At 45.8% G+C, this 23,707-nt stretch overlaps 3 protein-coding genes across 6 annotated transcripts; 1 reads left to right on the forward strand and 2 right to left on the reverse strand.

Annotated features, from left to right (window-relative positions):
• The first annotated feature begins 10,373 nt into the window (after window positions 1-10,373).
• LOC120667291 (receptor-like protein kinase HERK 1) lies at window positions 10,374-14,319 on the forward strand. Its single transcript, XM_039947382.1, has 2 exons — window positions 10,374-11,002; window positions 11,171-14,319. The coding sequence occupies exon 2, from the start codon at window positions 11,494-11,496 to the stop codon at window positions 14,002-14,004; it is 2,511 nt and encodes an 836-aa protein (XP_039803316.1). The 5' UTR covers window positions 10,374-11,002; window positions 11,171-11,493; the 3' UTR covers window positions 14,005-14,319.
• A 117-nt stretch (window positions 14,320-14,436) lies between these two features.
• On the reverse strand, window positions 14,437-18,391 carry LOC120667292 (serine/arginine-rich splicing factor RS2Z33-like). Of its 2 annotated transcripts, none has more exons than XM_039947384.1 (7): window positions 18,253-18,391; window positions 17,056-17,207; window positions 16,138-16,177; window positions 15,910-16,005; window positions 15,505-15,689; window positions 15,307-15,426; window positions 14,437-14,845 (listed from the first exon to the last, which is right to left on the reverse strand). In XM_039947384.1, exons 2-7 carry the CDS (start codon window positions 17,199-17,201, stop codon window positions 14,671-14,673), a joined length of 762 nt encoding a protein of 253 aa, XP_039803318.1. In that variant the 5' UTR covers window positions 17,202-17,207; window positions 18,253-18,391; the 3' UTR covers window positions 14,437-14,670. The 2 variants fall into 2 exon arrangements, with proteins under 2 accessions (XP_039803318.1, XP_039803317.1); XM_039947383.1 differs by having other exon boundaries at window positions 14,437-14,848.
• A 644-nt stretch (window positions 18,392-19,035) lies between these two features.
• On the reverse strand, window positions 19,036-23,707 carry LOC120667293. 3 transcript variants are annotated; one of them, XM_039947386.1, is made up of 9 exons: window positions 23,394-23,707; window positions 22,260-22,402; window positions 22,129-22,167; window positions 21,902-21,997; window positions 21,300-21,439; window positions 20,565-20,604; window positions 20,336-20,431; window positions 19,995-20,161; window positions 19,036-19,623 (listed from the first exon to the last, which is right to left on the reverse strand). In XM_039947386.1, the coding sequence occupies exons 1-9, from the start codon at window positions 23,556-23,558 to the stop codon at window positions 19,451-19,453; spliced, it is 1,059 nt and encodes a 352-aa protein (XP_039803320.1). In that variant the 5' UTR covers window positions 23,559-23,707; the 3' UTR covers window positions 19,036-19,450. The 3 variants fall into 3 exon arrangements, with proteins under 3 accessions (XP_039803320.1, XP_039803319.1, XP_039803321.1); XM_039947385.1 differs by having other exon boundaries at window positions 19,036-19,647; XM_039947387.1 differs by lacking the exon at window positions 19,995-20,161.

Below are 23,707 nucleotides of genomic sequence, written 5' to 3' on the forward strand. Positions count from 1 at the left end.
CTGTTTTCCTTTTTCTTTTCTTTTCTTTTCTTTTCTTGTTCCTCTCTCCTTCTTTCTCCCTCTCCCCCCCCGAACGCCGCTCGCGGCCACGCTCGCTCGCCACCCCGACCGCGTCCCGCTCCCGGCCTGCCCGCACGCGCGCGTGCACACACGCTCGCCGCGACGCCCGCGCCACGCCGCGGCCGCCTGCTCATGCACCGGCCCTGCACCGCCCGCCCGCCCGCCTGCGCGCGCTCACCCCCAGCCGTCTCCGCCCGCCCACGCACGCGCCCCGCACACGCGCTCTGCGACGCCGCCGTGCTTCTCGCCGCTCACCGCAAGCTGCCAAGCCGCTCGCTGCCACGCTCTCGCCCACGAATGCGTGCACGCGCACCGCGTGACCACGCTGCACGCCGCGCCGCTCGCTGCTGCCGCCTTGCCTTGACGCTGCCCCCACGTGCGGCGCCCCGCCATCACCGCCGGCGCCGACCGCACGAGCGCACAGCGCCCGGCCCTCCCACGTGCACCCGCCGCGAAGCCCGCTGTCGAGCTACACAGCGTGCCTGCCCGTGCCATCACGTCGCCGCTGTGCCACATCACCGCTCGCGCCGCCATGTCGCGACGCCATTAACGCGCCCACACCGCCCACCGAGCCGCCACTGGCGCACCCCACCCTCCACCGCCTCACTTGCTCTATAAAAGGGCTCCCGCGCAGCTCCCCACCCCCCACAAGCTCCACCGCCTTCCCAAGCTCCCCTCCCTCGGCCACAGAGCCGCCGCCGTAGCCATCTTCGCCCGCCGCCGCCAGCTCGCGTCGCCCAGCCGCCTCGCTCCGCCCCGGCACGAGGTGAGGCCGGGGATCGAATCACCTTCCCCTCCCCTCTCTTTTTCCCCTGTTCCGGGACGCCGTCGAACCCCTGGCCGCCGGGATTGACCGGCGCAGAGGCCCCCTCCCCCTCCTCTGTTCCATGCCGACGGGAGGAGGAAGAGGATGGCAACTTTGCCAAAAACCCCTTCCCCTTTCCTCTTTTCTATAAAGAACCCTCACCTTCTTAAGCCCTCTTGCAAATTAAACCTCCCCGTTGTTATATTTCCAAATGAACCCTTTTCAATATAAACATAATTCCAATTGAGCCCTGACCTTTTTTAGAATGACCCAGATAATTTCTAAAATACAAACTAAGCCCCTGCCTTCTCAAATATAATTACAAACAAGTCCCTGGACCCTTAATTAACCCCTAAACCTGTGTATAACCTATCATTTCATGTGCCAAACAATCTCCAATCGACCCGAAACTTTACCACGCTAATCCTAGCATAGCTTTGGCCATACCATTAATAAATCGCCCGAAAATATTACTTCTATCTCCATATCTTACTGTTTCCGATTCGAGCTCAACGATAAATCTTTTATTTCTTTTTCTTAATTGTGTGTTTGTTTGTATGCACCATAGATCACGGTGTGAACGAGGGAGAATCCGTTGATGAGCAGTACTGCGAGCCAGCAAACGAGGATCAGTTCCGCGACCCCGAGCCCGAAGGACAGTACTTCGACCAGGACCTCCCGGAAGGCTTTGAAGACGGCAAGTTCAATCCCACTCTTTGATGCATGCTTTTGTCCTAGTTTTTATAAACACAACCCATTGGCCTGTTTTACAAAATTGCATATGTTTTGCTTGCTAAAAACACGGTTGAATAGCCACCCCTTGATTTGTTATGACCATTCCTTGACCACCTAAGATTAATGTTTGAATGTGTTGTTAGGACGTCAATCACTGCTAGAACGCTACGCTTAGGACCTTAAATTCAATACAATCTATTTTATAAAGGAAAATGTGTGAGTATGTGGGAAGGCAAAAATGTGAAATTTTGAAAGTTGAGTTAGACGGGATGGTTGGCATTTCTGTGTGATTTGCCGTTGGTGTGCTCGTGCCTGTGTGGCAGAGCAGGGAAGGGAGATATCCATCTTGTCACCCCTAAGGACCGAGTTGGTGTGTCATCTCACCTAACTCCACTATCATGCAAACCACTCGACCGTTGAATGGGCAACGGCTTAGCATAAACTCCACTAGTTAGTCTGATAGCCATCAGGAGAGCTGAGAGCAACGGGTGATCAAGGAGAAGGGATTAGCTCTGTGTGACTTATGCCCCGGTTAGAACCTCTGTGATAGGTCGGTAACCCCTTGGTGCATCCCGTGATGGCTAGTCAGGTCTAGCTAAGGTGTGTAAGGGCTTTGTTGGGATCTGCACCGACACTAAGGTGATCGAGTTGTGGTACCCCACTTATGGGTAAAGTTGCACACCTCTGCAGAGTTAAGAATCTATTCGAATAGAAGTGCCCACGGTACTGGGCGAGTTATGGTGTGGTCACATAACTAGTGTTTATTTTGGGAAGGGTTGGCGTGAGTTGTTTCGGAAATGTGTCCCGCAATTGTGCCGTGTGCTACGGCGGATGAGGAGTCCAGTAGCAGCTTAAAACTTGGATCCTGTGTGGATCAACCCCTCGTGTTACTCGGTACAAGAAAACTGGTTTTGGATATGCTTGTTTTCAAATGAACCCTTGCATAAAATCTAGCTTTCCGCAAAAGTAAACCTTAACCTTATCCTTGAATTACCCTGTGCATTATACTCTGTTTATTTCCCCTCCGTGGGCGTGATTGGACTTGCTGAGTATGTTTGTACTCACACCATTCTTAATTTTTACAGAGGAAGACCCAGACTTCGTTCCTGACGACGTCGAGTAGGGTACCGTCCTGCACCCAGCCTTGCCTGTGGATTAGGGTCACCCGCAGGAGATACCGCATGGCACAAGACTCTGATGACCCCCTTTTTATAATTAATATCGTTGTGTGGGTGTGGGTTGTTATCCTCGCGATAGTGGCGCTTCTCTGCTCATTACCGCATAGAGTTGTACGGTGATGAACCATCTGATGTAATAAATGTGTCATCAGCCTCCTGGGACTGATGTTTGTATCACATTTAAGTCTTCTCTTATGAGGGGACGCTTCAACGTCTCGCCGGCCGCTCCTCCACGCCCGCGCCGCCGCACCTCCCCGGCGGGCCCGCGCGCATCTCCGCGCCCTGCTTGCATCTCCCACCATTGTCGGGGATGAGGCCATGGACGAACCCGATGGCAGCATCAGGGTCGAGCTCGACTGCGAGTGGGAGGGTGCCTCTCGGTGAGTGCATGAGTTGTCGTGTGAGTTTGATTCGCATTCGAAGCAAGCAGCCTAAGACCTACAATGAGATTTTTGTCAAGTGCCCTAACAACATCAGGGTGAGTGCAGTTCATTTGGCTTCTGAATTTTGTGCTACCCCTGTGCTTTTGCTCTGAAATTAGTGTCGTTGATGTCACCAATTGAATGCAGGAAGATCCAACAACTTGTGGCTACATCAGGTCAGAAAGGCAGTATGAGAAGGACCTGCACAACAAGAAAATCAATCTGGATGAAGTAGACCTGAAGCAGCAATTTGGGGATTTGAAGCAGCAAGTTGGGGAGATGAAATAGCAGCCATCTCAGATGAGGGCAGAGATTGAGTTTGCTCTTCGACAGATTTGGGAGATGAAGAAGCATAAATCAATTGACATGAATGCTATTGTAATGGCTTTAGCAATAGGTTTAGTACTTGGCATGCTTGTGACAGTAATGCTGAAGTGAATTGTAACCCTAAGTGATGTATCCATGTGATAGTAATGACTATGAATGAAGGAGAACTCATGAATTGTGCCACTGTCATATATTTATCTTCCAAATTGACATAAACATGGTTCACATACATGTAGCTGACAGCAACATTGTTGAACAAAAACATGATTCACATACATGTACCTTTCCAAATTGACAGAGCATGGCTTAACCAGACATTGTTGAAACATACATTGTTCACCATACTAAGTAGGCCAACAAACATTGTTCACCATACTAAGTAGACCAGCAACATTGTGCACATACATGGTTCACCAACAAACAGACCAGCAACATTGTTAAACATACATGGTTCAAACAGACTAACAGCAACAGACTAACAGCGCCAGACTAACAGCACCAAAAGTGACATCAGAACATGGCTTCTCTAGAATCCTAGCCAATCTTTAAGGCTTCTCACAACACTTGGTGGAGGTGCACTCTCTGTCCTCATCTTCTTCTTCTTAACTGGTGTCTTCTTCTTCTTGGGGGACTTCTTCTTCTTAGCTACCTTATGTTTCTTCTGTTGGGATGGGGCAGCAGAGTCATCACCTTCTTCTCTCATCCTGTCATAGAGTAAACTTCATCAGTAAGTATTTGACATCAAAATGCAAGATAGCTAAGATAGTTGGCCTTACCTTTTGTTTGATGGTCCTTCTTCTCCTGCCTCTACTAGTTTGCAAGTCTTAGCAAAGTGGCCATACTCTTTGCACCTCTTACATCTAACCTTTTTTTGGGAGGCATTTTTCTCGAAGCTACCTCTTATCCTCTGAACTCTTGGCCTTCCAGCTGCTCTTTTCTGTACAGGTGGCAAAACTTTGAAGTCAAGCTCCACAGTAGGCCACATAGCTCTATTTGGCATTGGTTCAATTCTTTCTGCATAAGCAGCTCTGAATCTCTCAACTGAATAGAATTCATGCACAAAGTCAGAGATCTTAAGGCCTCTATTGGATAGAATCCATGCCAAACCATGCTTGCGCGGTTTTCCAGTGATTTGCCACTCTCTGCAGGAGCATGATCTGTTCACCAAGTTGACTGTGTGCCTTTTGGTGTTGTTCCTTTGGTCAATTAAAGTGACTTCAGCAAACTCATCATCACTGACTGAGACTTTCACAACTCTGAGATTGTGGCTAATTGCTTGGAGTTCTTTCATGACACCAGGCGAGATTCTTTCAGTCATTTCCCTCCCAAATTTCCTTCTCAGGTACCTCTTCTCCATTATTAGTTCCCTTAAAGCATCAACTAACTCATGAACTAGTAGTCCTTTCAGATGTCTAATTTGGCTGTTGAAACTTTCAGAAACATTATTGGTCAGGTAATCACATTTGCTCTCCTCTGAAAAGCCACATCTATACCAGATCCTACAATGCCATTGTTGCAGATATTCTATGGCATCAGGAGCTACTTCGTGTATTTTTGCCATGTCCCACCTAAACATTCCCTTTGTGTAGTTTCTTGCAGCTGGGTATAAATGTTCAGTGAACACATCTCCAGTGTAGTACTTCATGAAGTTAGTATAAAGATGCCTCATACACTCTTTGTACTCAGCCTGTGGGAAGACATCACCAACTTCTGTTTCAAGTCCTTTACAGGCATCTGCCATGATGACCATTCCTTTAGGAGAGCCTACTGCTCTATGTAACTGTGTCATGAACCTCTTCCAGTTATCTTCAGTCTCAGAGTCAAAAATAGCATATGCCACATGATATAACCAGTTATGGCCATCTATACCAGTAGCAGCAGCTAATTGACCAGTATAAGTGCCAGTCAAGCTAGATGCATCAATTCCTAAAAAAAGGTCTGCATCCCTCAAGCCAACCATCAATACAGGGCTTCAATGCAACAAAAATCCGCTCGAACCTCTTGGCTTTCCCTTTACCAAAACATTCTATCTCTACAATTGACCCTGGGGAACATAGCTCTATTTGGACCTTCCAATTGTACAGCATCCCAAAACTTTCCTCATATTTACCATGAATCCTCTCTAAGGCTACCTTCATACCTGACCAAGCCTTTGAGTACCTCAGCTTAATCCAAAAATCTCTTTCTAATTTTTTCTTGGCTTCCTTGGCACCCTTCTTTGGATATTTCTTGAGCCAATCAGCCAACCTATCAGCACACCAGCCTTGTGATGCCATCTTGCCAATCCTCAGCTTGGTAGTTGGACATGTGTGATTTGCAGGGAGCACTTTAATCTGCAAAAACATCTTAGTTATTGTGATGCCATGAAAACATCCAAAATATGAAAATGCTTGGTAACACAATGAATTACCTCTATTGTCCTCTCACCATATACCATTGAAGCATGAATGCGCCATGGGCATCCCTCTGCAGTACAATAGGCAATAAATCTAGTAGGGTCTGTTTTCAGCCCAGCAAACTCGAAGCCTTCCTTCACAGCATAATGTCTTATAGCTTTTCTGAATGCTATAATGTCTGGAAACTTAGAGCCTCTCTTAATTTTTGGATTTTTAGGATCATGAATCACATTAACCTCTTGGGGATCTGCATCATTCACCTCTGCCTCAAGAGGAATGCCTCCTTCAGCAGCAAGATTATCAGATGGCTGTGCATTCTCATTTGGTTGTGCATTCTCATGTGGCTATGCATTCTCATAGGGGTGTGTATGTGACTGCGCATGTGCCTGTGCATGTGCTTCTGGCAAATATACGTGTTCATCATTGACACCGACGTACTCTTCGTCATTGTCAAACAAGTCAGGCTAACGGTTAGGCTCAGGCTCAGGCTCATGGTCATGCTCAGAAGCATCTGCATCCATATCTGCAGGCCCTTTAGAATCTACTTCCTTGGATGCAGACACTCCCCCACCTTGGGTGACTATAGGTTCATGGGTTTCATTGTCATTGACAGGTGCATATGCATACTGTGTATGAATGTGAACCATATCCAAACTAACGTCATCTGGTGGCAGCACACAAAGAGGAACTAGTGTATCATACTCGTGTTCAGCAACAACATCTTTGTCAAAGATTGATACAATCACTCGGCAGGACATCTCAGACTTGAACATTTCAAACAAATCAGCCATTTTCCTTTCATCAACAAGTCTGACATCCTCGCCACATCTTTTGTCATGAAACCAAACAATGGGAACCTGATTTGGTGCCTATTTCACCTCCTTACTTAAACTCTCCAAGTAACAAATCAAGAGAAAAAGATCCTATCTCCACATCCCACTTAATCACTGTCCCCTTTGAGTACGATTTCCTACCCAAAGAGTCCGTTGTGAGGAAACCTTCAACCTTAATCTCTAGCGAGAAGAAGCCAAGCCTAACAAACAAATCAAGTCAAACATTCTGCTCGAAAGGATCCTACCGAACACAGTCAAGCCGCAAATCGATTCTACCGAACACATTCATGCCGCAAATCCGCCAAATCTACCCTACCGAACACAGTCATGCTGCAAATCCCCCAAATCTACCCTACCGCACACAGTCAAGCCGCCATTTTCCACAACACTATCCTGCCGAACACAGTCATGCCGCCAAACCCCATCAAATCGATCGAATCGATCCTACCGCAAAGTCAGAGATGAGGAGGATTTGTCCTCGTACCTGTTCTTGCCGCCTTCCATCGTGGACGCCTCTGTTTGCATCACTCGGCCTCCATCGAAAGCAGCCTCCACCCCTTCGCCGCTGCCTTGACCGTCGCGCGCCGTCGCCGTCACTGTCCCCGCAGTGGCTGTCGCCGTCGCTATTAGGGTTCGTCGCCTCCTCAGGTCGATTCCCCATCCGCTCGCCAGGTGCCTTATCCGAATGATGCAGGAGCATTTTGGTCCGATACGTAAATACGTATCGCTTAACTCACCCGCAAGTGGGCCACATGTTGCGGATGGCGTACAAAATGGCAAGTTTCAGCTAACCCAAGAGTTGTAATGACAGATTTCTTATTTGTCCAGATTGTGAAAGTTGTAATGGCATAGATCTAAATAATCCTTCTTTTTAGTTGTAGAGATTAGCCGAGGTGGCTCAGCCATCGATTACCCAGTTGAGACTTGAGAGCTTAGCTGGTGGCACAAACCTTGTGGTACAAGCCAGGCAAAGCGAGACAATAAATAAATAAATAAATAAATAAATAAAATAAAATAAAATAAAATACAAAAAAGGTTTAAGGTTGATTATTTAATCGCAAAGAAAGAAAAAGATAGGAAAGAAAAGGGCGCGACTGAATTGAAGCCGCCGCTGAATGCGTTGGGGGGAGGGAGGCGGAGGTTGGACGGATCGGTCTCGAGGGCCTGCACCCATCGGCGAGCACCTGAATTGAAGCTCTTCCCAAAAAATTTTATATAGTATGTATTACATCGAATTTTCAAATATATACATAAAATATTAAATATAAATAAAATAATAATAATATAATTTTACTGTAAATGACAAGATGAATTTTTTAAAACATAACTAATTGTATAATTTTATTGTAAATGACGAGACAAATATTTTAAATCTAATTAATTCATGATTAAATATTAATTGTTAAACAACAATTAACATGCTTATCAAAACCAAAAAATTTGACGATGGCCTGATTAGCCTCGCCGTCGCCACCACCCCATCAACTGCAACTGCCACACCTGTCAGCAGCGACCGCCCATCACCTCCGCGTCACCGTGGGCTCGGGCCCGGGGGCGGACGGCCGGCCGGCTGCCCGTCCGTCCCTTTTATTCAGTCAGAGGAAAGGATTAAAGAGATAGAGAAAGAAAACGAGACGTACGCAAGGAAGTGGGTGGGTCGCGTGGTCTTGATGCTTGCTTGCTGACTTGACCGGACGGACCCCGCCGGACACGCAATCTTTGCTTCTTTCTCTCATCATCACTAAGGGGCCGTTTAGTTCCAAAAAAATTTTGGGGTAAAATTTTTTGGAGCCGTTTGACTACTAATTAGGAGTATTAAATATAAATTAATTATAAAACTAATTACACGGATGGACGGAAAATCGCGAGGCGAATCTATTAAGACTAATTAATTTGTCATTAGAGTTTGGTACTGTAGCACAACATTGTCTAATCATTGCATAATTAGTTTCATTAGATTCGTCTCGCGATTTCACCCGGGGGTTATGGAATGGGTTTTGTCAGTTATCCACATTTAATACTCCAAATTAGTGGTCAAACGTTGTAAGTTACTGTACCATCTGAAAATTTTTGGGAACTAAACGGGCTTTAAGCAACGCGCAGTTGGACGGATGCCTTTGGATCGATTACTATAGCATTGCTTATAGGTAGTCAATTATAGATTAAATACGTTATTAGATTCGTCTCGAAAAATTACACTCATTCATGAAAAAAAATTTACTAATAAATTTCATTTAGTATTCTATATATGCAAATTTCCTCATAGCGCAAGTTGTACTAGAAAAAATCAAGGCTGTGTTTAGTTTCAAAATTTCTCTCTCCAAACTTCACTATTCACCTATCATATCAAATATTTTGCCTCATGCATGGAATATTAAATGTAGGTAAATAAAAAAAACTAATTATATAATTTTGATGTACACGACGAGATGAATCTTTTGAGCCTAGTTAAGTTATGATAGGACAACAATTACCACAAACAAACGAAAAGTGTTACAGTATACTACAGTGTCTGATGTGACTTTTTTTACCACCATTTTACGAATCTAAACACAACCCAAACATAACGTTGATTGGGCTGGGACTTTTGGCTGGCCGCTTTCGGATAGGCCATGCTGGGCTGTAGCACACTACTGCTCGTCAGGGTTCACCTAACCGGTGGGAACCGGTCCGGTTTGACCGGTTACCGGTCAAACCGGTCCGGCCCGGTTCCGGTTTGGGCCGGTACCAAACCGGCCCAAATTCAAAATTTAAATTTAAATTCAAAAAAATGAAAAATTTTCAAAAATTTTCTAAAAATACTTCAAGGTGCGACGAATCTAATGGTGTCAAATTTTCTCAAAAATTCGTTCATTTAGTATAGTTTGCGGGGATTTGAAGTTAAACAAAAAACGTGCATACAAAAGTATACAAATATAATGTAAAAGTAGTACAAAAGAGGATTGGAGGGTTCATTTAGACTAAAATATATTATACAAACATTTATTTAATATACTTTGCGGGCATTTGAATTTAAACAAAAAGAATGAAATTTGAATTTGACCGGTTACCAGTTAAACCGACCGGTAAACCGGTCAAACCGGCAGGTATACCGGTACGAACCGGTTGAACTGAGTTTTTTGAATTCAAATTTGAATTTGACCAGTTTCTACCGGTAACCGATTTAGTAAACCGGAACCGGTGGGCGCCGGTTTGGTGCAAACGGTCGGTTTGGAAAACCCAGCTGCTCGTAGCCATCGTATCGCATCGCATCACCCCACGGCTGTAGACCAGCACCACGCGTGTCTACCTCAAGTCCTGTACGCGCCGCGACGGCGACGGCGACGGCGTCGATACCAGGCCACGCGCGCACGTACTACAAACAGAATCGGTCTCTCCTCGCGCGTGCGCGTAGCCAAACCGCTCTCGATTTGGACGAGCCAACTGACAGCTCACTCCTCTCTATCTTCCCATTGATTTATCCGTTTGTAAAAAAATGCACATTTCGTAGGCTACTGGTATCCTGCCAGCCACCAACTTTCTTGTTTCTTCTAGTACCCGCTCCTCCTTCTCTCTCTGCCAGGTGGGCCCGCGCAGCAGATTAATTAATGACCCTGCCCCCGCATTCATTTCGTAGCTCCAGGGGAGGAGAGCTGCCGCTGCCGTTCTCATCCACTCCACCCGCCGTTCGCCGCCGCTTCCGCTACCCACCGGCCACCGGCGCGCGGCGCGTCACGGCACGCCACCTTCGCCAACCCCTCGTCGGCTCCCCCGCCCCGCCGCCATGCGGCGGCAGTAGCAAGTTACGAGAGACGAGAGAGAGACCGAGAGGGCCGGCTCAGGAGTCAGGACTGACTCATTCCTCCACTGGAGACCTTCTCGCCCATCCTCACCCACCACCGGCGGCCGTCGCCATCATCGCGACGGGAAGCTTTTTTTTTTTGGTCTCGGATTAGCGCGGGAGCGGGGATTATCTCGTTGTCCCGTTCCACGCGGGGTCTGCTTTGTTTTGCGCCGTGCGGTTAAACAAAGAGGCGGGCGGGCAGGCTGGCAAGCGGTGCCCGTCGCCCGCTTCCCTTCCACCTGTTGCGTGCTCCCGGCCTCAAGAAACCGCCGCCGCTGGCCAGCACCACCCCCGCTTTCCCTTTCTCTTCGCCCCGCCAGGCCGCCACTACAAGCAGCGCGCCCAGGTTGTCCGGCCGGATTCGTTCCCGTCCGGGGCGACGCTGTTTCTTCGGGTGGCTTCTGGGGCCTGCGCTCAGCAGAGGTAAAAATAATTTCCGCCACCGACTCTTTCTCGCGTGGATGCATCCCTGCCTCGGTTTGCTGATTCATGTTGGTTGCTGCGATTCAGAGCTTGTGCCGTGCTCCCAGTTGTTTGAACCCTTCCATGCTGGAGGAGAAACTGACAATTTCGTACCCAACTCTTGCGCAGGTCGACTTCGTGCTTGGTGAACGCTGCCGCTGGCCCTGACAACCAAGGTTTCTTCTGCGTGCGGCCGTGATTTCGCTTCCTCGCTCCCGCCGCAGCAGAATTCCAGCTTCTCCATTCCTTTCTCTCTCCTGTTTCTGCTTGTCCTTGCAATCCGGAATGGACTCGTTGCTTCAGCGGTGTGCTTGCGCTTGCGCCTCTGAAAGGAGTTAAAAGCATTCCTGCAATCCTGCTCTCTTCAGTCCTTGCACCTTCCTTTCACATAGCCCTTTCTGCCTTTCTGCACCTCTCTGTGATTCGTGCCCCAATCTGCGTCAGAACTCGCCATGGATAGTAGGACTGTTAACCTCAACCTGCATCTAGTCCTTTCTGTGGCAATCTGGATTGTTTGCACCTGCAATGCTGATTTCACCCCTGCAGACAACTACCTCATCAACTGCGGCTCCACGGTCGATGCAACTGTTGACCAGAGGATTTTCCAGGCAGACAACTCCGGTGCGGCCATATTGACGTCCACCCAGAGCACCGCCGCAACCACTTCGCCGAATTTGGTCTCGGGTTTCGACAGTGCTATGCTGTATCAGACTGCCAGAATATTTGCCGTGCAATCATCCTACGCCTTCAAGCTCAAGAGTCATGGCCGGCATTTCGTTCGGCTTCACTTTTTTCCCTTCAAATACCAGACCTATGATCTTACCACGGCAAACTTCAAGGTGTCAACACAAGACGTCGTGCTCCTTGACAATTTCACTGTGTCGAGTAGTTCTTCGCCTGTGTTCAGGGAGTATTCTCTCAACATCACCAGCGACATGCTCATCCTGACATTTGTACCTCTTGGCAACAGCACACAGGGCTTCATCAATGCTATTGAGGTCATCTCGGTTCCTGATGATCTAATAACTGATTCAGCGCAAACTCTGAACCCTGGTCAGTATCTTGGCCTGTCAGTGCAACCGTTGCAGACATTCTACAGGATCAATGTGGGGGGCCCAAAGGTGACTCCTGACAATGACACGCTCTGGCGAACATGGGCTACTGATCAGAGTTCCTTCTTGAATTCCACTGCCACTAAAGTTGTTAATTTCCCAGGAAAGTTGAATTACCAAGGTGGATTAGCAACACAAGAGGATGCACCAGACAATGTATACAGAACTGCAAGGCAATTGCTTGTGCAGAACACCACCAGCACCATGTTCAATATGACATGGCAATTTGATGTCGACAGTCGGTCAAGCTATCTTATCCGATTCCATTTCTGTGACATAGTGGGCAAGGCTCCGTATCAGCTCTATTTTGATGTATATGTGGATAGCTCGTCAGTGACGAAAGATCTTGATCTCTCCACTAAGAGTTTTGGTAACTTGGCAGTGCCATTTTACATGGATGTTGTCTTGCCATCAAGTGACCCATCTGGTAAGCTCAGCGTCAGCATTGGGCCTTCTAGCTTAAAGAATGTGGCACCGGATGGCATCTTGAATGGCCTAGAGATCATGAAGATGAACATTAGTTCCGGGTCTGTTGTCGTTGTGGCACCACCGCCAGTGGCAAAGCGTCATCTTGCTGTCATATTGGGCTCTGTTCTTGGAGGTGTTGCTGCTGTCATCATTGGTACTGTTCTCTGCATCTGCTGCAGAAGAAAGAAGAAGCCACGTACACCACTGACAAGCCGGCCCTCAAGTTCTTGGACACCCCTCAACGGTCTTAGCTTCCTTACCACAGGTAGCCGAACAACCAGCAGGACCACTCTTACATCTGGAACTAGCGGTGACACCAGCTACAGGATTCCATTTGTTGTGCTGCAAGATGCGACAAACCACTTTGATGAGCAGATGGTCATTGGAGTTGGAGGCTTTGGGAAGGTCTACAGAGCAGTGATGCAGGATGGCAGCAAACTTGCAGTAAAGCGGGGCAACCAGAAGTCTCACCAAGGGTTGAGGGAGTTCCGGACGGAGATTGAACTTCTGTCAGGGCTGCGTCACCGTCATCTCGTGTCACTCATTGGTTACTGCGATGAACACAATGAGATGATCTTGGTGTACGAGTACATGGAGAAAGGCACACTGAAGAGCCATCTGTATGGCAGTGATATGCCGCCTCTCAGCTGGAAGAAAAGGCTGGAAATCTGCATAGGAGCAGCAAGAGGGCTCCACTACCTTCACACCGGTTTTGCCAAATCAATCATCCACCGTGACGTCAAGTCAGCAAACATCCTCCTCGATGAAAATCTCCTTGCCAAGGTTTCTGATTTTGGCCTCTCAAAGGTTGGGCCTGAATTCGATCAAACGCATGTCAGCACGGCAGTGAAAGGGAGCTTTGGGTACCTTGATCCTGAGTACTTCCGGAGACAGAAGCTGACTGACAAATCAGATGTGTACTCATTTGGTGTGGTTCTTCTTGAGGTGATCTGTGCGAGGCCGGTTATCGACCCCACTCTTCCAAGGGACATGATTAACCTTGCAGAGTGGGCTATCAAGTGGCAAAAGAGGGGAGAGCTCGATCAGGTCATTGACCAGCGCATTGCCGGGACAGTGAGGCCTGAAGCACTGAGGAAGTTTGGAGAGACGGTGGAGAAATGCCTTGCAGAGTATGGCGTCGAGCGTCCCACAATGGGCGATGTGCTGTGGAACCTGGAGTTTGTGCTGCAGCTGCAGGAGGCTGGCCCGGACATGTCAAACATCGACAGCATGAATCAAATCTCTGAACTCCCTTCAAATGCCAAGAGAGTAGTAAGCTCCCTAGAGCTCAGCACTGCAGATGAAAGCCACACAGGGATTGACTACTCCGACATGTCAACAAGTAATGCCTTCTCGCAGCTGATCAATGCTGAGGGAAGGTGAGCTCTGAGCTGGAGTCGGTTGTTCCAAAGTCGCTGGAAAAATGTTACAAGAACTAGAAGCAGATGCCTCTCCTTTTCTTTTCCTTTCTTTTCTCTTTTAAGGGAGAACAGATGCCTCTTGGTTGACTATACTGTCTATCTGTCCCTTCATCCCCTGACATACAACGCCAAGTTCTGAATTGTATTGAAATTTTGCTTGCCCTTGTAATTACTAGTATTCTTGGAAGTATAAGTCTGCTGGAATTTCAGGCTGTTCGTCAAGTAATTTTGCTCATGTACCCTGTTTATTTTGCTAAATATTGCTGTACCTGTTTGCTCACCAGCAGGCCCTGATGTGCCACGATTGTTCAGCAACATGCTTAACATATTCACATGATGGATTAAGTATTAGCATATCCTTAGAAGCAAATTGCAAGTTAAGGCAACACGATCATCAAGGTCACAGAAACGTAAATAATTGCAGGCAAGATTCTTAACAGAGAACCATAACCGGTCAAGATCCTTCAGATATGACGCCTCGGCAAAACTAGCAGCATTCAGGCGAGCTTCTCTGAGAATTCACAATCCAATCTACACAAAAGCTAAGATTCTTCAGACAATGCCTCAGCATAGTCATCCAAATTGGAGAGTTTTGAGAATTCACAACCCCAGAGTCTCAAGTTCCGGGTCACTGGCGCTTCTCACGAGCTTCACCTCTTCTGGGGCTCCCACCATGATATGAGCCATTGCGTTCAGCTTGTTCCCTTGGTGGGAGGTTCCTCCTGGGGTTGGGGCTGTAATGGGCGCTTTTTGACGGCAACTCTTCCCCACCAGTGTTGTAATCCCTCCTTGGCGGTGGCGACCTACTGTTAGTGATGAAAACACAGTTAATAAGATTGTTACGGAAGCAAACATCAATGGAAGGAATGGAAAGCACTGAGTTTCACAGCTTTGCATTGCACAAAATAATTCAGCAGCCTTTTTCTTGCAGGACAGGTTTTTACTTGGAAACTTGTGTACATGTAATATGGCTGTTCATAACAGGCTATAAGTATCATCAATTAATTTAGACACTTGAGGGGCATCAGTTACCAATTAGCTAGAATATTGAAAAAAATTGGTCAAATCGACATATATCCTTATCACATCAACATAAATACAGCACGAGCGGAACACAACAATTACAATTTCCCTTGGTAGGCCTTACAATAACATTATACTACCACACTTCACTTTATCCTTAACAAGCACAAGCAACTATGCATGGCACAACTGCAGCATTCAATCACAAGACAATAATGCAACCAGGGGTTTAATGCAATACCTGTAAGTCCAGCTTCGGCCCCTTGCATGACGAGGAGACGGAGACCTTGAGTAGCTTCTGCTTCTCCCTTGGCCCTTTCCATGGCGAGGAGATGGAGACCTTGAGTAGCGTCTGTCTCGCCTGTATTTGCGAACTTCCAAATCAATTGTGCACTAAAAAAGGGCACATGCGAGACGGCTAGAAAAATCAAGGAAATACTTCAGATCCTTTGGACTGTTCTGGCAGTTTCTTTCTAGATGGCCCATTTCTCCACAGCGGTAGCACCTATCCCGCCAGTCACTAGCTTTGCAATCACGAACCCAGTGCCCATCCATCCCACAGTTATAGCAGCGGCCAGGAGGTCCTCTGCCATATTGGCGGACACCTCCTGGACCACACGGGACCTAGGGAAATCAGCAAACATGTCAATTGGACTAGGGAAGAGATGAAAAAAGGGCAGTGAAGTATAAGTGAACAGAGCAACCAACAAGTACAGCCAATTAATACTATCATCTGAGACAGCAATTCAGCAAAGCTCTATTATAGCTCCAAAAAACATACAGCAAAGGAAGCATATTAGATAATGTCAAATGTAAAGAACAATGATAAACAGCAACAGCTTACCCCTCTTGCAAACTCAACAACGATACAACTCCCATCAAATTTTCGGCCATCAAGATCATACCTTGCGTCATCGGCATCCCGAGGATCACTAAACTCCTGCAGGAGATCCAGCAAACCAAAAACAAACACTGGCCTTAAATATGAACAGCATAATGAAGTACTGATTATTAACTAGAAAGATTGCAGGAGCACATCGTGCAAATCAAAGGAGTGACGAGATCTACTTACAACAAAGCCAAAGTCCCTCTTCAGATCCACTTTCCGCAGTCTGCAAGAAAGTAAGGCCATCAAGACTCAGTAATGAAAAACGTATCACCAGGCAGTAGTCAAATTGAACACTACTTTGCCATCAGTGTAATTTAGACTAAAGAAAATGGCAGAACTTTTCGAAGAGTTTCTAAAAGCATGTTTCCTTAAACAAGATTATTAGTTAAAGCTCATAAGAGAATGACATGTGGTGGAAAATTGGCAATAGAGAAAGGGAAATGAAAAGCCAAGCAGGAGCACAACATACTTTCAGACAGCAAAGCAATGCAGCAGCATTAAAACAAGAAATGCAACACCTAGTACCACTATGTAAAACGTTTGAAATCACCAGAATCATCTGGAAAAAGAAAAACAAAACCTGAACTTTGGTCTCCACTTGTGATAGCATTATGCACAATGCATAACAAACAATGCAGAGAACACAAGGGTCAGCAGCCTACATAGAAATAACTTCTTTTTAAGAAGAACATACCCAGAAGAATCAGAAGGGGTCAAAATAGTGAAGCACCAATGCAGCTACAGAAAACATAATTTCTATTAATGAGAAATAAAGATTGTCAATAGGACTGGTGTGAAATGTTATACAATTAGTTGTACTAACACGCTAGGAATTTATAATTTACCAATGATGAAGAACTCTGATAGTTCAATAATCGCTGAATAAACAACTTAAAAATTGCTTTGAAGCTTGCAGTAGATTTGTATTTCTATGACGTGGCTCAGTTTTAGCAGCCATTTAGAAAAACCATTTGCAGTTAGAACGTATCACTTGTAATAAGAGATTTCAAGAAAACAAGTTAAACGAGCAACACAATTTCATTTCAGGACCAGCTCCCAATACAATTACATAAAGTCAAAGCTCAGAAGTAGTTTGCTCACCTCCCATATTTGCTGAAAAGGTCCTCAAGATCATGTATCTGAGTATGAGGAGAAATCTGACCCACGTACAACTTGGTGTTACCACCATGTCGACCATAGTGGTCGTATCGATCATCGTAATCATAGCGGTCATCGTATCGAGGCATTTTGCTCTACATGACGAGAAAATGTCAGGATACAATAACTACACAGAACATTTATTTGTCTGATAGCAAATGAACATGCATGGATCTCATGGAAGTGACCACAATTAGTTAGCCTATGTTCCCCTAATCATGCTACTCCTATATATGGAAGATTCATACATAATGCAGAGGAGTAATTGCTTCCTGAAAAACTCTATTTTCTGCATGCCATTTTAGCAGTACAAAGTTAGCGGTTAGATACATCCTAGGGATGGCACAAAATAAGTTACAAAGATTGTGTGAAGCATCACGGGAACAGGTGATAAAGATTTTCTCACATAGGCACAGCTCCAAAAAACTCTTGAACTCTTGTCATTTCAGATGAACCCCGTAACAACAAGACCACGAAAATGTAAGCTGTGATCCGTCAGTCCTAGCATGATCTTGAGAAAGAAAAAAGACCCCCAACAAATCAAGCCAAAAGCCGTCAATTAGACGAACGACACACAAAAACAATCTCGTACAACACAGCAACTAATCAAGTATCTCAGTTGAAATGATTCTGGACAGTGGAAACAGTTGAGAGACTACATGTACCGTGAACTAGAACTAACTGAGACAATAATCAGGTCTCCACGGATTTCACAGAACCCTAAGACAAACCAATGAAACGATGCAATCAAAGCCCTAATTTTCGTAATCCCTCACACCTAGGCCTCCTTCAAGGGAAAAATTGACCTCCATCCTAACATGGTCTTGACAGACAACGAAAAACGAAAAAGAAAAAAGCAGCATTTTGCAAACAAATCAGGCAAAAAAAAACCGCGAATTCCGACACGCGCCCCTGCCACGACCATTTGAATGACGCGAACGAACAGGTAAACGATGATCATGCAGCAAATCAAGCCAATAACAACACGCGACAACTAAAAAAGCGGGCACCAACCCGCTGCCCCCCCCCCCCCCCCCAGTGAATGCTAAGAGAAGAATCGAGCGGGCGGGCGCCGGGTGGTATGAACGAACGAGAGTGATCAGCGAAGGCGGAAGGTTCGGGTCAGCGGAGAGCACGCACCTCCCGAGGATGCAAGCGGCGGCGTCACGGGAACCCTAGTCGGCGAGGAGGCGGCGGCCTCGGCGACGGCGAGACAGTGGGCGAGGCGCCCGCGCGCCGGGGTTTATGCGACGGCCGCCGAACAGGTGGTGAGGACTAGGGGTCCCTGTCTACTGGCTTAATGGGCCGCACCGGAGCGTTATTTCATGGGCCTCGGGCTGAAATCTGGCCCGAGAAATCCATGATGTCCTTTTTTTTTTCCTCGAGAAGCCCCGCGCCTCGAGCCAGCCGAGCCGGGGTCCTCGTTTTGTCCCGCAACGCTTGCGCAAACGAGATCGAACCTATTCATGTACCGGTTTCCAGACACGTTGGTCACAGCGCGGCAGGCGCTGTTGGCAATCTTCCCGTTCGATGGTGTTGTGGCTTGCCGGTCACACACCCCGTTCTCGCTTGATCGATCTATGGTGCGCCGACCTGGTCCCTTCCGGTCTGGCTCGAAACGTTCTGACGAAGTTGCCGACCCTGGTCCCTTCCGGTCTGGCTCGAAACGCGTTCTAACGAGGTTGCCGACCTGGTCCCTTCCGGTCTGGCTGTAAAAAAAGCACACGACACGTTGTGCTTAGCTTTTTTTTTTCTGCAGCAGATGCCAATCAGAGATTGCAATTAGGACTAGCATAACCCAGATCAAAGATCCGATCCAGGGAGATAAAGGGAGGAAGAAATGAATTAGCAGCGTGGAATTTCTGAAACAAAATACGTTGTACATTGATGGATAGAGGACTATATAGTCCTGCAACAAAATGATTTTGTTCGCAACAAGCATTGTTTCCCTTTCTCTATAATGTTTGCAACAAACCCTTCTGTAAGACGTACATGTATTTCGAATTAATGACAGAACCTAAGAAAAGATTGCAGATCAATATACATGTATTTGAATTCGAATACAGATTACAGATCTATATGCTGGTCACGTGGTTCAGCTACAAACAACTGTACAGCTACCTCGCTAACTACCCAAATGATCTATGCTATCCAACAGAGCTTTCCAGAGAGCGCACAACCTATTCTTCAAACAAGGAAGGTGCACGCAGTAACGACCAAGGTATTTCAGACACCATGCCTCATCGCATCTATACAGTTACAACCTAATCTTCAGGAATACACTGTTTAAGAGTTTCAGTTCATGGCGATGCACTCCCCCAGGCGAAAAGGGCCTATTTCAATCATGTTTCATCATCGCTTTAGCCATTGGAAATAGGGTGTCGGTTGTCATCATGACATGAACCACTGTGTTTAGCTTTCTTCCTTGGCCGTGGTAGGGGACTCCTAGGGCTGCGACAGTAACGGGGGCTTCCTGACTGCAATTCTTCACCACCAGCACGGTACTCCCTCCTGAGAGATTGCAAACCCCGTTTGCTAATGAGAAAAACAAAGTTAATAACAATACGTTGCTACAAAAGCAGACATTAGGAAAGCACACAGCTTCACATGCTATGCATTATACAAAAATAATTCAGCATTTTTTTTTGTCTTTTTGCAGTTAAGGTTTTTACTTGCAAATTCGTGTTCCAGTTTTTAACAGGTAACATGTGCAGCCAATCAATATAAATACTAACATGTATAGTCAGTCTAAGTATTTTCTTACCACATCAACATATAGCACAAGTGGAGGTGGAGCACAACTATGGCAATTTTCCTCTTTCTAGAAATATTATACTATCGCACTTCACTTTCATCGTCAGCAATTGAATTCAAGGAAATACCCGAGGTCATTATGACTGTTCCGGTAGTTTTTGCTGATGTGGCCGCTTTCTCCACATGGGTAGCTCCTATCTTTCCAGTCACCAGCTTTGCTATCATGAGACTGGTGCCCATATGTCCCACAGTTATAGCGGCGGATAGGAGCAGGACCGCCTGGACCGCTCTCAACCTATGGTATAATCAACACAAATATGCCAAGTAAACTAGGGAAAAGATCAACAAAGGGCATAAAAGTATAAATGAATGGAGCAACCAAAAAGAAAACCAAAACAAACAACAAAGTGCATATAATTTGGTTAAATGTCCTTATAGTATAAAAAAAACAGCAGTAGCAAGAGATTACCCCAGTTGCAAACTCAACAAAGATAAGACTCCAACCAAATTCTTCAGCATCAAGTTCGCGCCTTGCATTATATGCATCATGGGGATCATAGAACTCCTGCAATATGATCCAGCAAACGAAAACACAGGGGATGTGGTCTTAAATGTGAACATAATGAAGTGCCCATTATTATCTAGAAATATTACAGGTGGACATCCCGTTTGTCAAAGAAGTGAGAAACTCCACTTACAACGAAGGCAAATTTCCGCTTGAGATACACGTTGCGCACTCTTGGGGAATGATTGACAGAAAGAGTAACGCCATCAAGACTTAGATAACGAAAATGTATCTACAGATATCCAAACTAAATGCCACTTTTCCATAAGTGTAATTTTGATAAAAATAAGAGGGAAATTTTTAAAAAGAATTGTTAAAAGCTGCTTAAAACTTGGAGCAACAGAAACCAATTTCGTCAAGAGCCACTTCAACCATGGACACTGGTGTTGGCGTAGGGCACCAGCCCCCAAAACCGTTGACAAGATTATCCAGTTAAAACTCACAAAGGACTTTGTCTTGTGATGGAAAATTGGCAATAAAAAAGGTGAAACAATGGCCAAGCAGAAGTGCAACCTACTAAATCAGACAGCCAAGTAATGCAGAATCATTGAAAATAGAAATGCCTAATAGCACTACGTAAATAGTTTGAAATCAGCAGAATCATCTCAAAAAATAAACATTGAACTTTCAATCTCCACTAATTAGCAAAGAGATCATGTACAGTCAATAAACTAGAAATAATTATGAGAATATGTGCAGAAGACCAGAAGTGAGAAAATCATGAACCACTGTTGCTGCTACAGGAAATATCTTTTTTTTTCTTTTATTAGGGAGATAACTAAGCATGTCATAGGACTGAAGTTAAATATTACACTAGTTATACTAACATAAAAAATACAAAAGTTAAATTTCGAACGTATTTGCTCACCTCCCATATATGCTGAATAGGCCTTCAATATGATATTCCTGGATATCTCGGGAAATGTTGCCCACGAACAACTTGGTGTTACCACCTTGTTGACCATAGTGATCATGATCACGGTGGTTGTCGTATCGGGGGATTTTGTGCTGCAAGACTATAGTAGGTCAGACATACAAAATCTGCACAGAGACCATTTGTGTGACAGACATGCAAATAAACTTGCATGGACCTGATGCAAGATAAGTAGATAACTCAATTAATTGACCCACCTGAACCTAATCGTGCCACTCCCACCGAAATTCCATATACAACACACTGGAGTAAATTACTTTTAAATAAACATTTCACAATTGTCAAGATTGATTTAGGATGATCCACGCCTAATCTAAATTTATTACTGAGCCTTTTGTGGTTTCTTTGCCCTACAAAATTGAGTAATTTCAACAAGATTGAACTCATATTTCAGTTGCAAAAATATGGTAATGCATTTCATTAGCTCCCTACTTCTGTTGTTACCGAACTTGGGCTGGTTAGAAAGTAATTTCATGACTAAATTTGGTAAAATGTCACGTGTTGTAAAAGAACAGAGATGAACTGTAACAGATTACCTCTTTTGCAAACTCAACACTGATGCGACTCCCAAAAAATTCTTTGCCGTTAAGATGACACCTTGCAGCATCTGCATCCTGTGGTTCATAAAACACCTATGTAGCAAACAAAAACACAATGGTGATGTTAAATGCATGGGAACATCATAGCTAAGCACCTATTATTAAATAGAAAGATTAAAGGAGGATATAACTTGCAAATCGAAGAAGTGACAGATTCTACTTACAACAAATCCATAGTTATCGGGGTGCAGACCCGCTGCACTCTAGGGAAGCGGATGACAGAAACAGTAAGTCAGACACAACATCAAGACTCGAGTGATGAAAATGTATCACCAGAATATGTTCAGTTCCTCACCTCCCATATATGCTGAAAGCAGCCTCAAGATCCTGCTCTCGAGCATCTGTAGAAATGCTCCCCACATATAGCTTGGTTCTACTGCTAGTGTCACTATTATGATAATCATGATTGCAGTGTTCATTGTATCGAGGCATTTTGCACTGCAGTACAAGAACCGTATACTCATGATAAGAAAAAGTCTGAATAAAGAACATCATATAACAGAGACACAATACAAAATCATGAACAAAGAATATTGTATAACAGAGAAACACAAATAAACTTGCATGGACCATTTCCCTTTGCGGTTATGCATCAAGGAATTGGTCTAAATCTATCACCAATCATGCCCGTCCTATGGAAGATCCATACACGCAGCAGCTGAGTACGTTCCATGGAAATGGATATTTTCCCTCTATTGTTATGCTACACGCCAACACATTATTTCACAAATGCTACATGAATTATTTAAGTTAATGGGATGACACAACATATCCCATAGAATTTTGTTAAGATTTGCTACAAGTGATTCAGACTTAAGATTTTCAAACACAACACAAGAACTCTTTGACTCGTTTTCAGATGACCCCAGAAACAACCAAATGCTATGCAAGTTCAAGATGTTAACCATAACTGGTGACAAGAGAGACAAATTAAAGACCATGACTCTACCAATCAAACATCACAACCACCCTAAGACAATTCTACCAGAAGCTGCATCAGAATGCAAATTAGAGCATCCCCCTGGTACAGATTAAAATCCAGTTAAAATCCAAGTAAACCACCAGGGCCATACAGGATCCAGCATGACAAGCAGCTAATCAGGGCTTTGAAGCACTCAAGCAAAGAGCCAAAGAATCAGGCCGGAATGGCACAAGCATGTGGACGAAGCCGCCGCAAGAACTCCGTATTTGATATTCCCGTGGCATCATTCATCAAGGGACATTGCATCTTCCTCCCCCATAGTCAAGAACCCACCAAGCCAACTGGGAACATTTTCCGACGAGGAAACAGAAATTATCCGAGCCCAGACGCCAAACCCTCGAATTCAATCAAAGCCCCACAGAGAATCCCCAATAAGTCGAGCGCGAGAACCTCCTACGCACCAAATTCCGCCAAGAAAACACCCAAGGCGCTGCACGAACCCCTAACCTCGACATCCAGCGGCGAAGGTGAACGTCGCGGCAAAGGGAGGGGTCCTTGTCGCGGCGAGTTCTGCGGCGTAGCTCCGGCTGCTCCATGGCCGCCGCCGCCGCCATCTGCGGTCCTTCCAGCGCTGGAGCGCAGGTGCTGCTTGTATTTGGCCTTGAACGCCATCGTCCCTCCTTTCTCCCTGGATTTGCCTTCTCTACCCTTCCACGGTGAAACCTGGCCCCTTTCTAGCGGCTCCACCTTGCGTCGGGGGTGTTTCTTGGCGAGGCGGCCGCGGCGGGCGGCGGGACCGGGGCGGAGAGCGTCGGAGCGGG

Source organism: Panicum virgatum, chromosome 3N, assembly GCF_016808335.1.
Source record: "Panicum virgatum strain AP13 chromosome 3N, P.virgatum_v5, whole genome shotgun sequence".
In the NCBI taxonomy this organism is placed as follows: Eukaryota; Viridiplantae; Streptophyta; class Magnoliopsida; order Poales; family Poaceae; genus Panicum; species Panicum virgatum.

What these genes read in the sequence shown, in the direction of transcription:
- LOC120667291 (XM_039947382.1), top strand. Translation starts at nt 11,494, where the DNA reads ATGGATAGTAGGACTGTTAACCTCAACCTGCATCTAGTCCTTTCTGTG.
- LOC120667292 (XM_039947383.1), bottom strand. Translation starts at nt 17,201, where the DNA reads ATGCCTCGATACGATGACCGCTATGATTACGATGATCGATACGACCAC. An exon ending in CTTTTCAGCAAATATGGGAG is followed by an intron (nt 16,178 to 17,055) that starts GTGAGCAAACTA and finishes ACTTTCTTGCAG; the next exon opens with ACTGCGGAAAGTGGATCTGA. An exon ending in GGCCGAAGCTGGACTTACAG is followed by an intron (nt 14,849 to 15,306) that starts GTATTGCATTAA and finishes CATCACTAACAG; the next exon opens with TAGGTCGCCACCGCCAAGGA.
- LOC120667293 (XM_039947385.1), bottom strand. Translation starts at nt 23,558, where the DNA reads ATGGCGTTCAAGGCCAAATACAAGCAGCACCTGCGCTCCAGCGCTGGA. An exon ending in GCTTTCAGCATATATGGGAG is followed by an intron (nt 22,168 to 22,259) that starts GTGAGGAACTGA and finishes CCGCTTCCCTAG; the next exon opens with AGTGCAGCGGGTCTGCACCC. An exon ending in AGCGGAAATTTGCCTTCGTT is followed by an intron (nt 20,432 to 20,564) that starts GTAAGTGGAGTT and finishes ATCATATTGCAG; the next exon opens with GAGTTCTATGATCCCCATGA.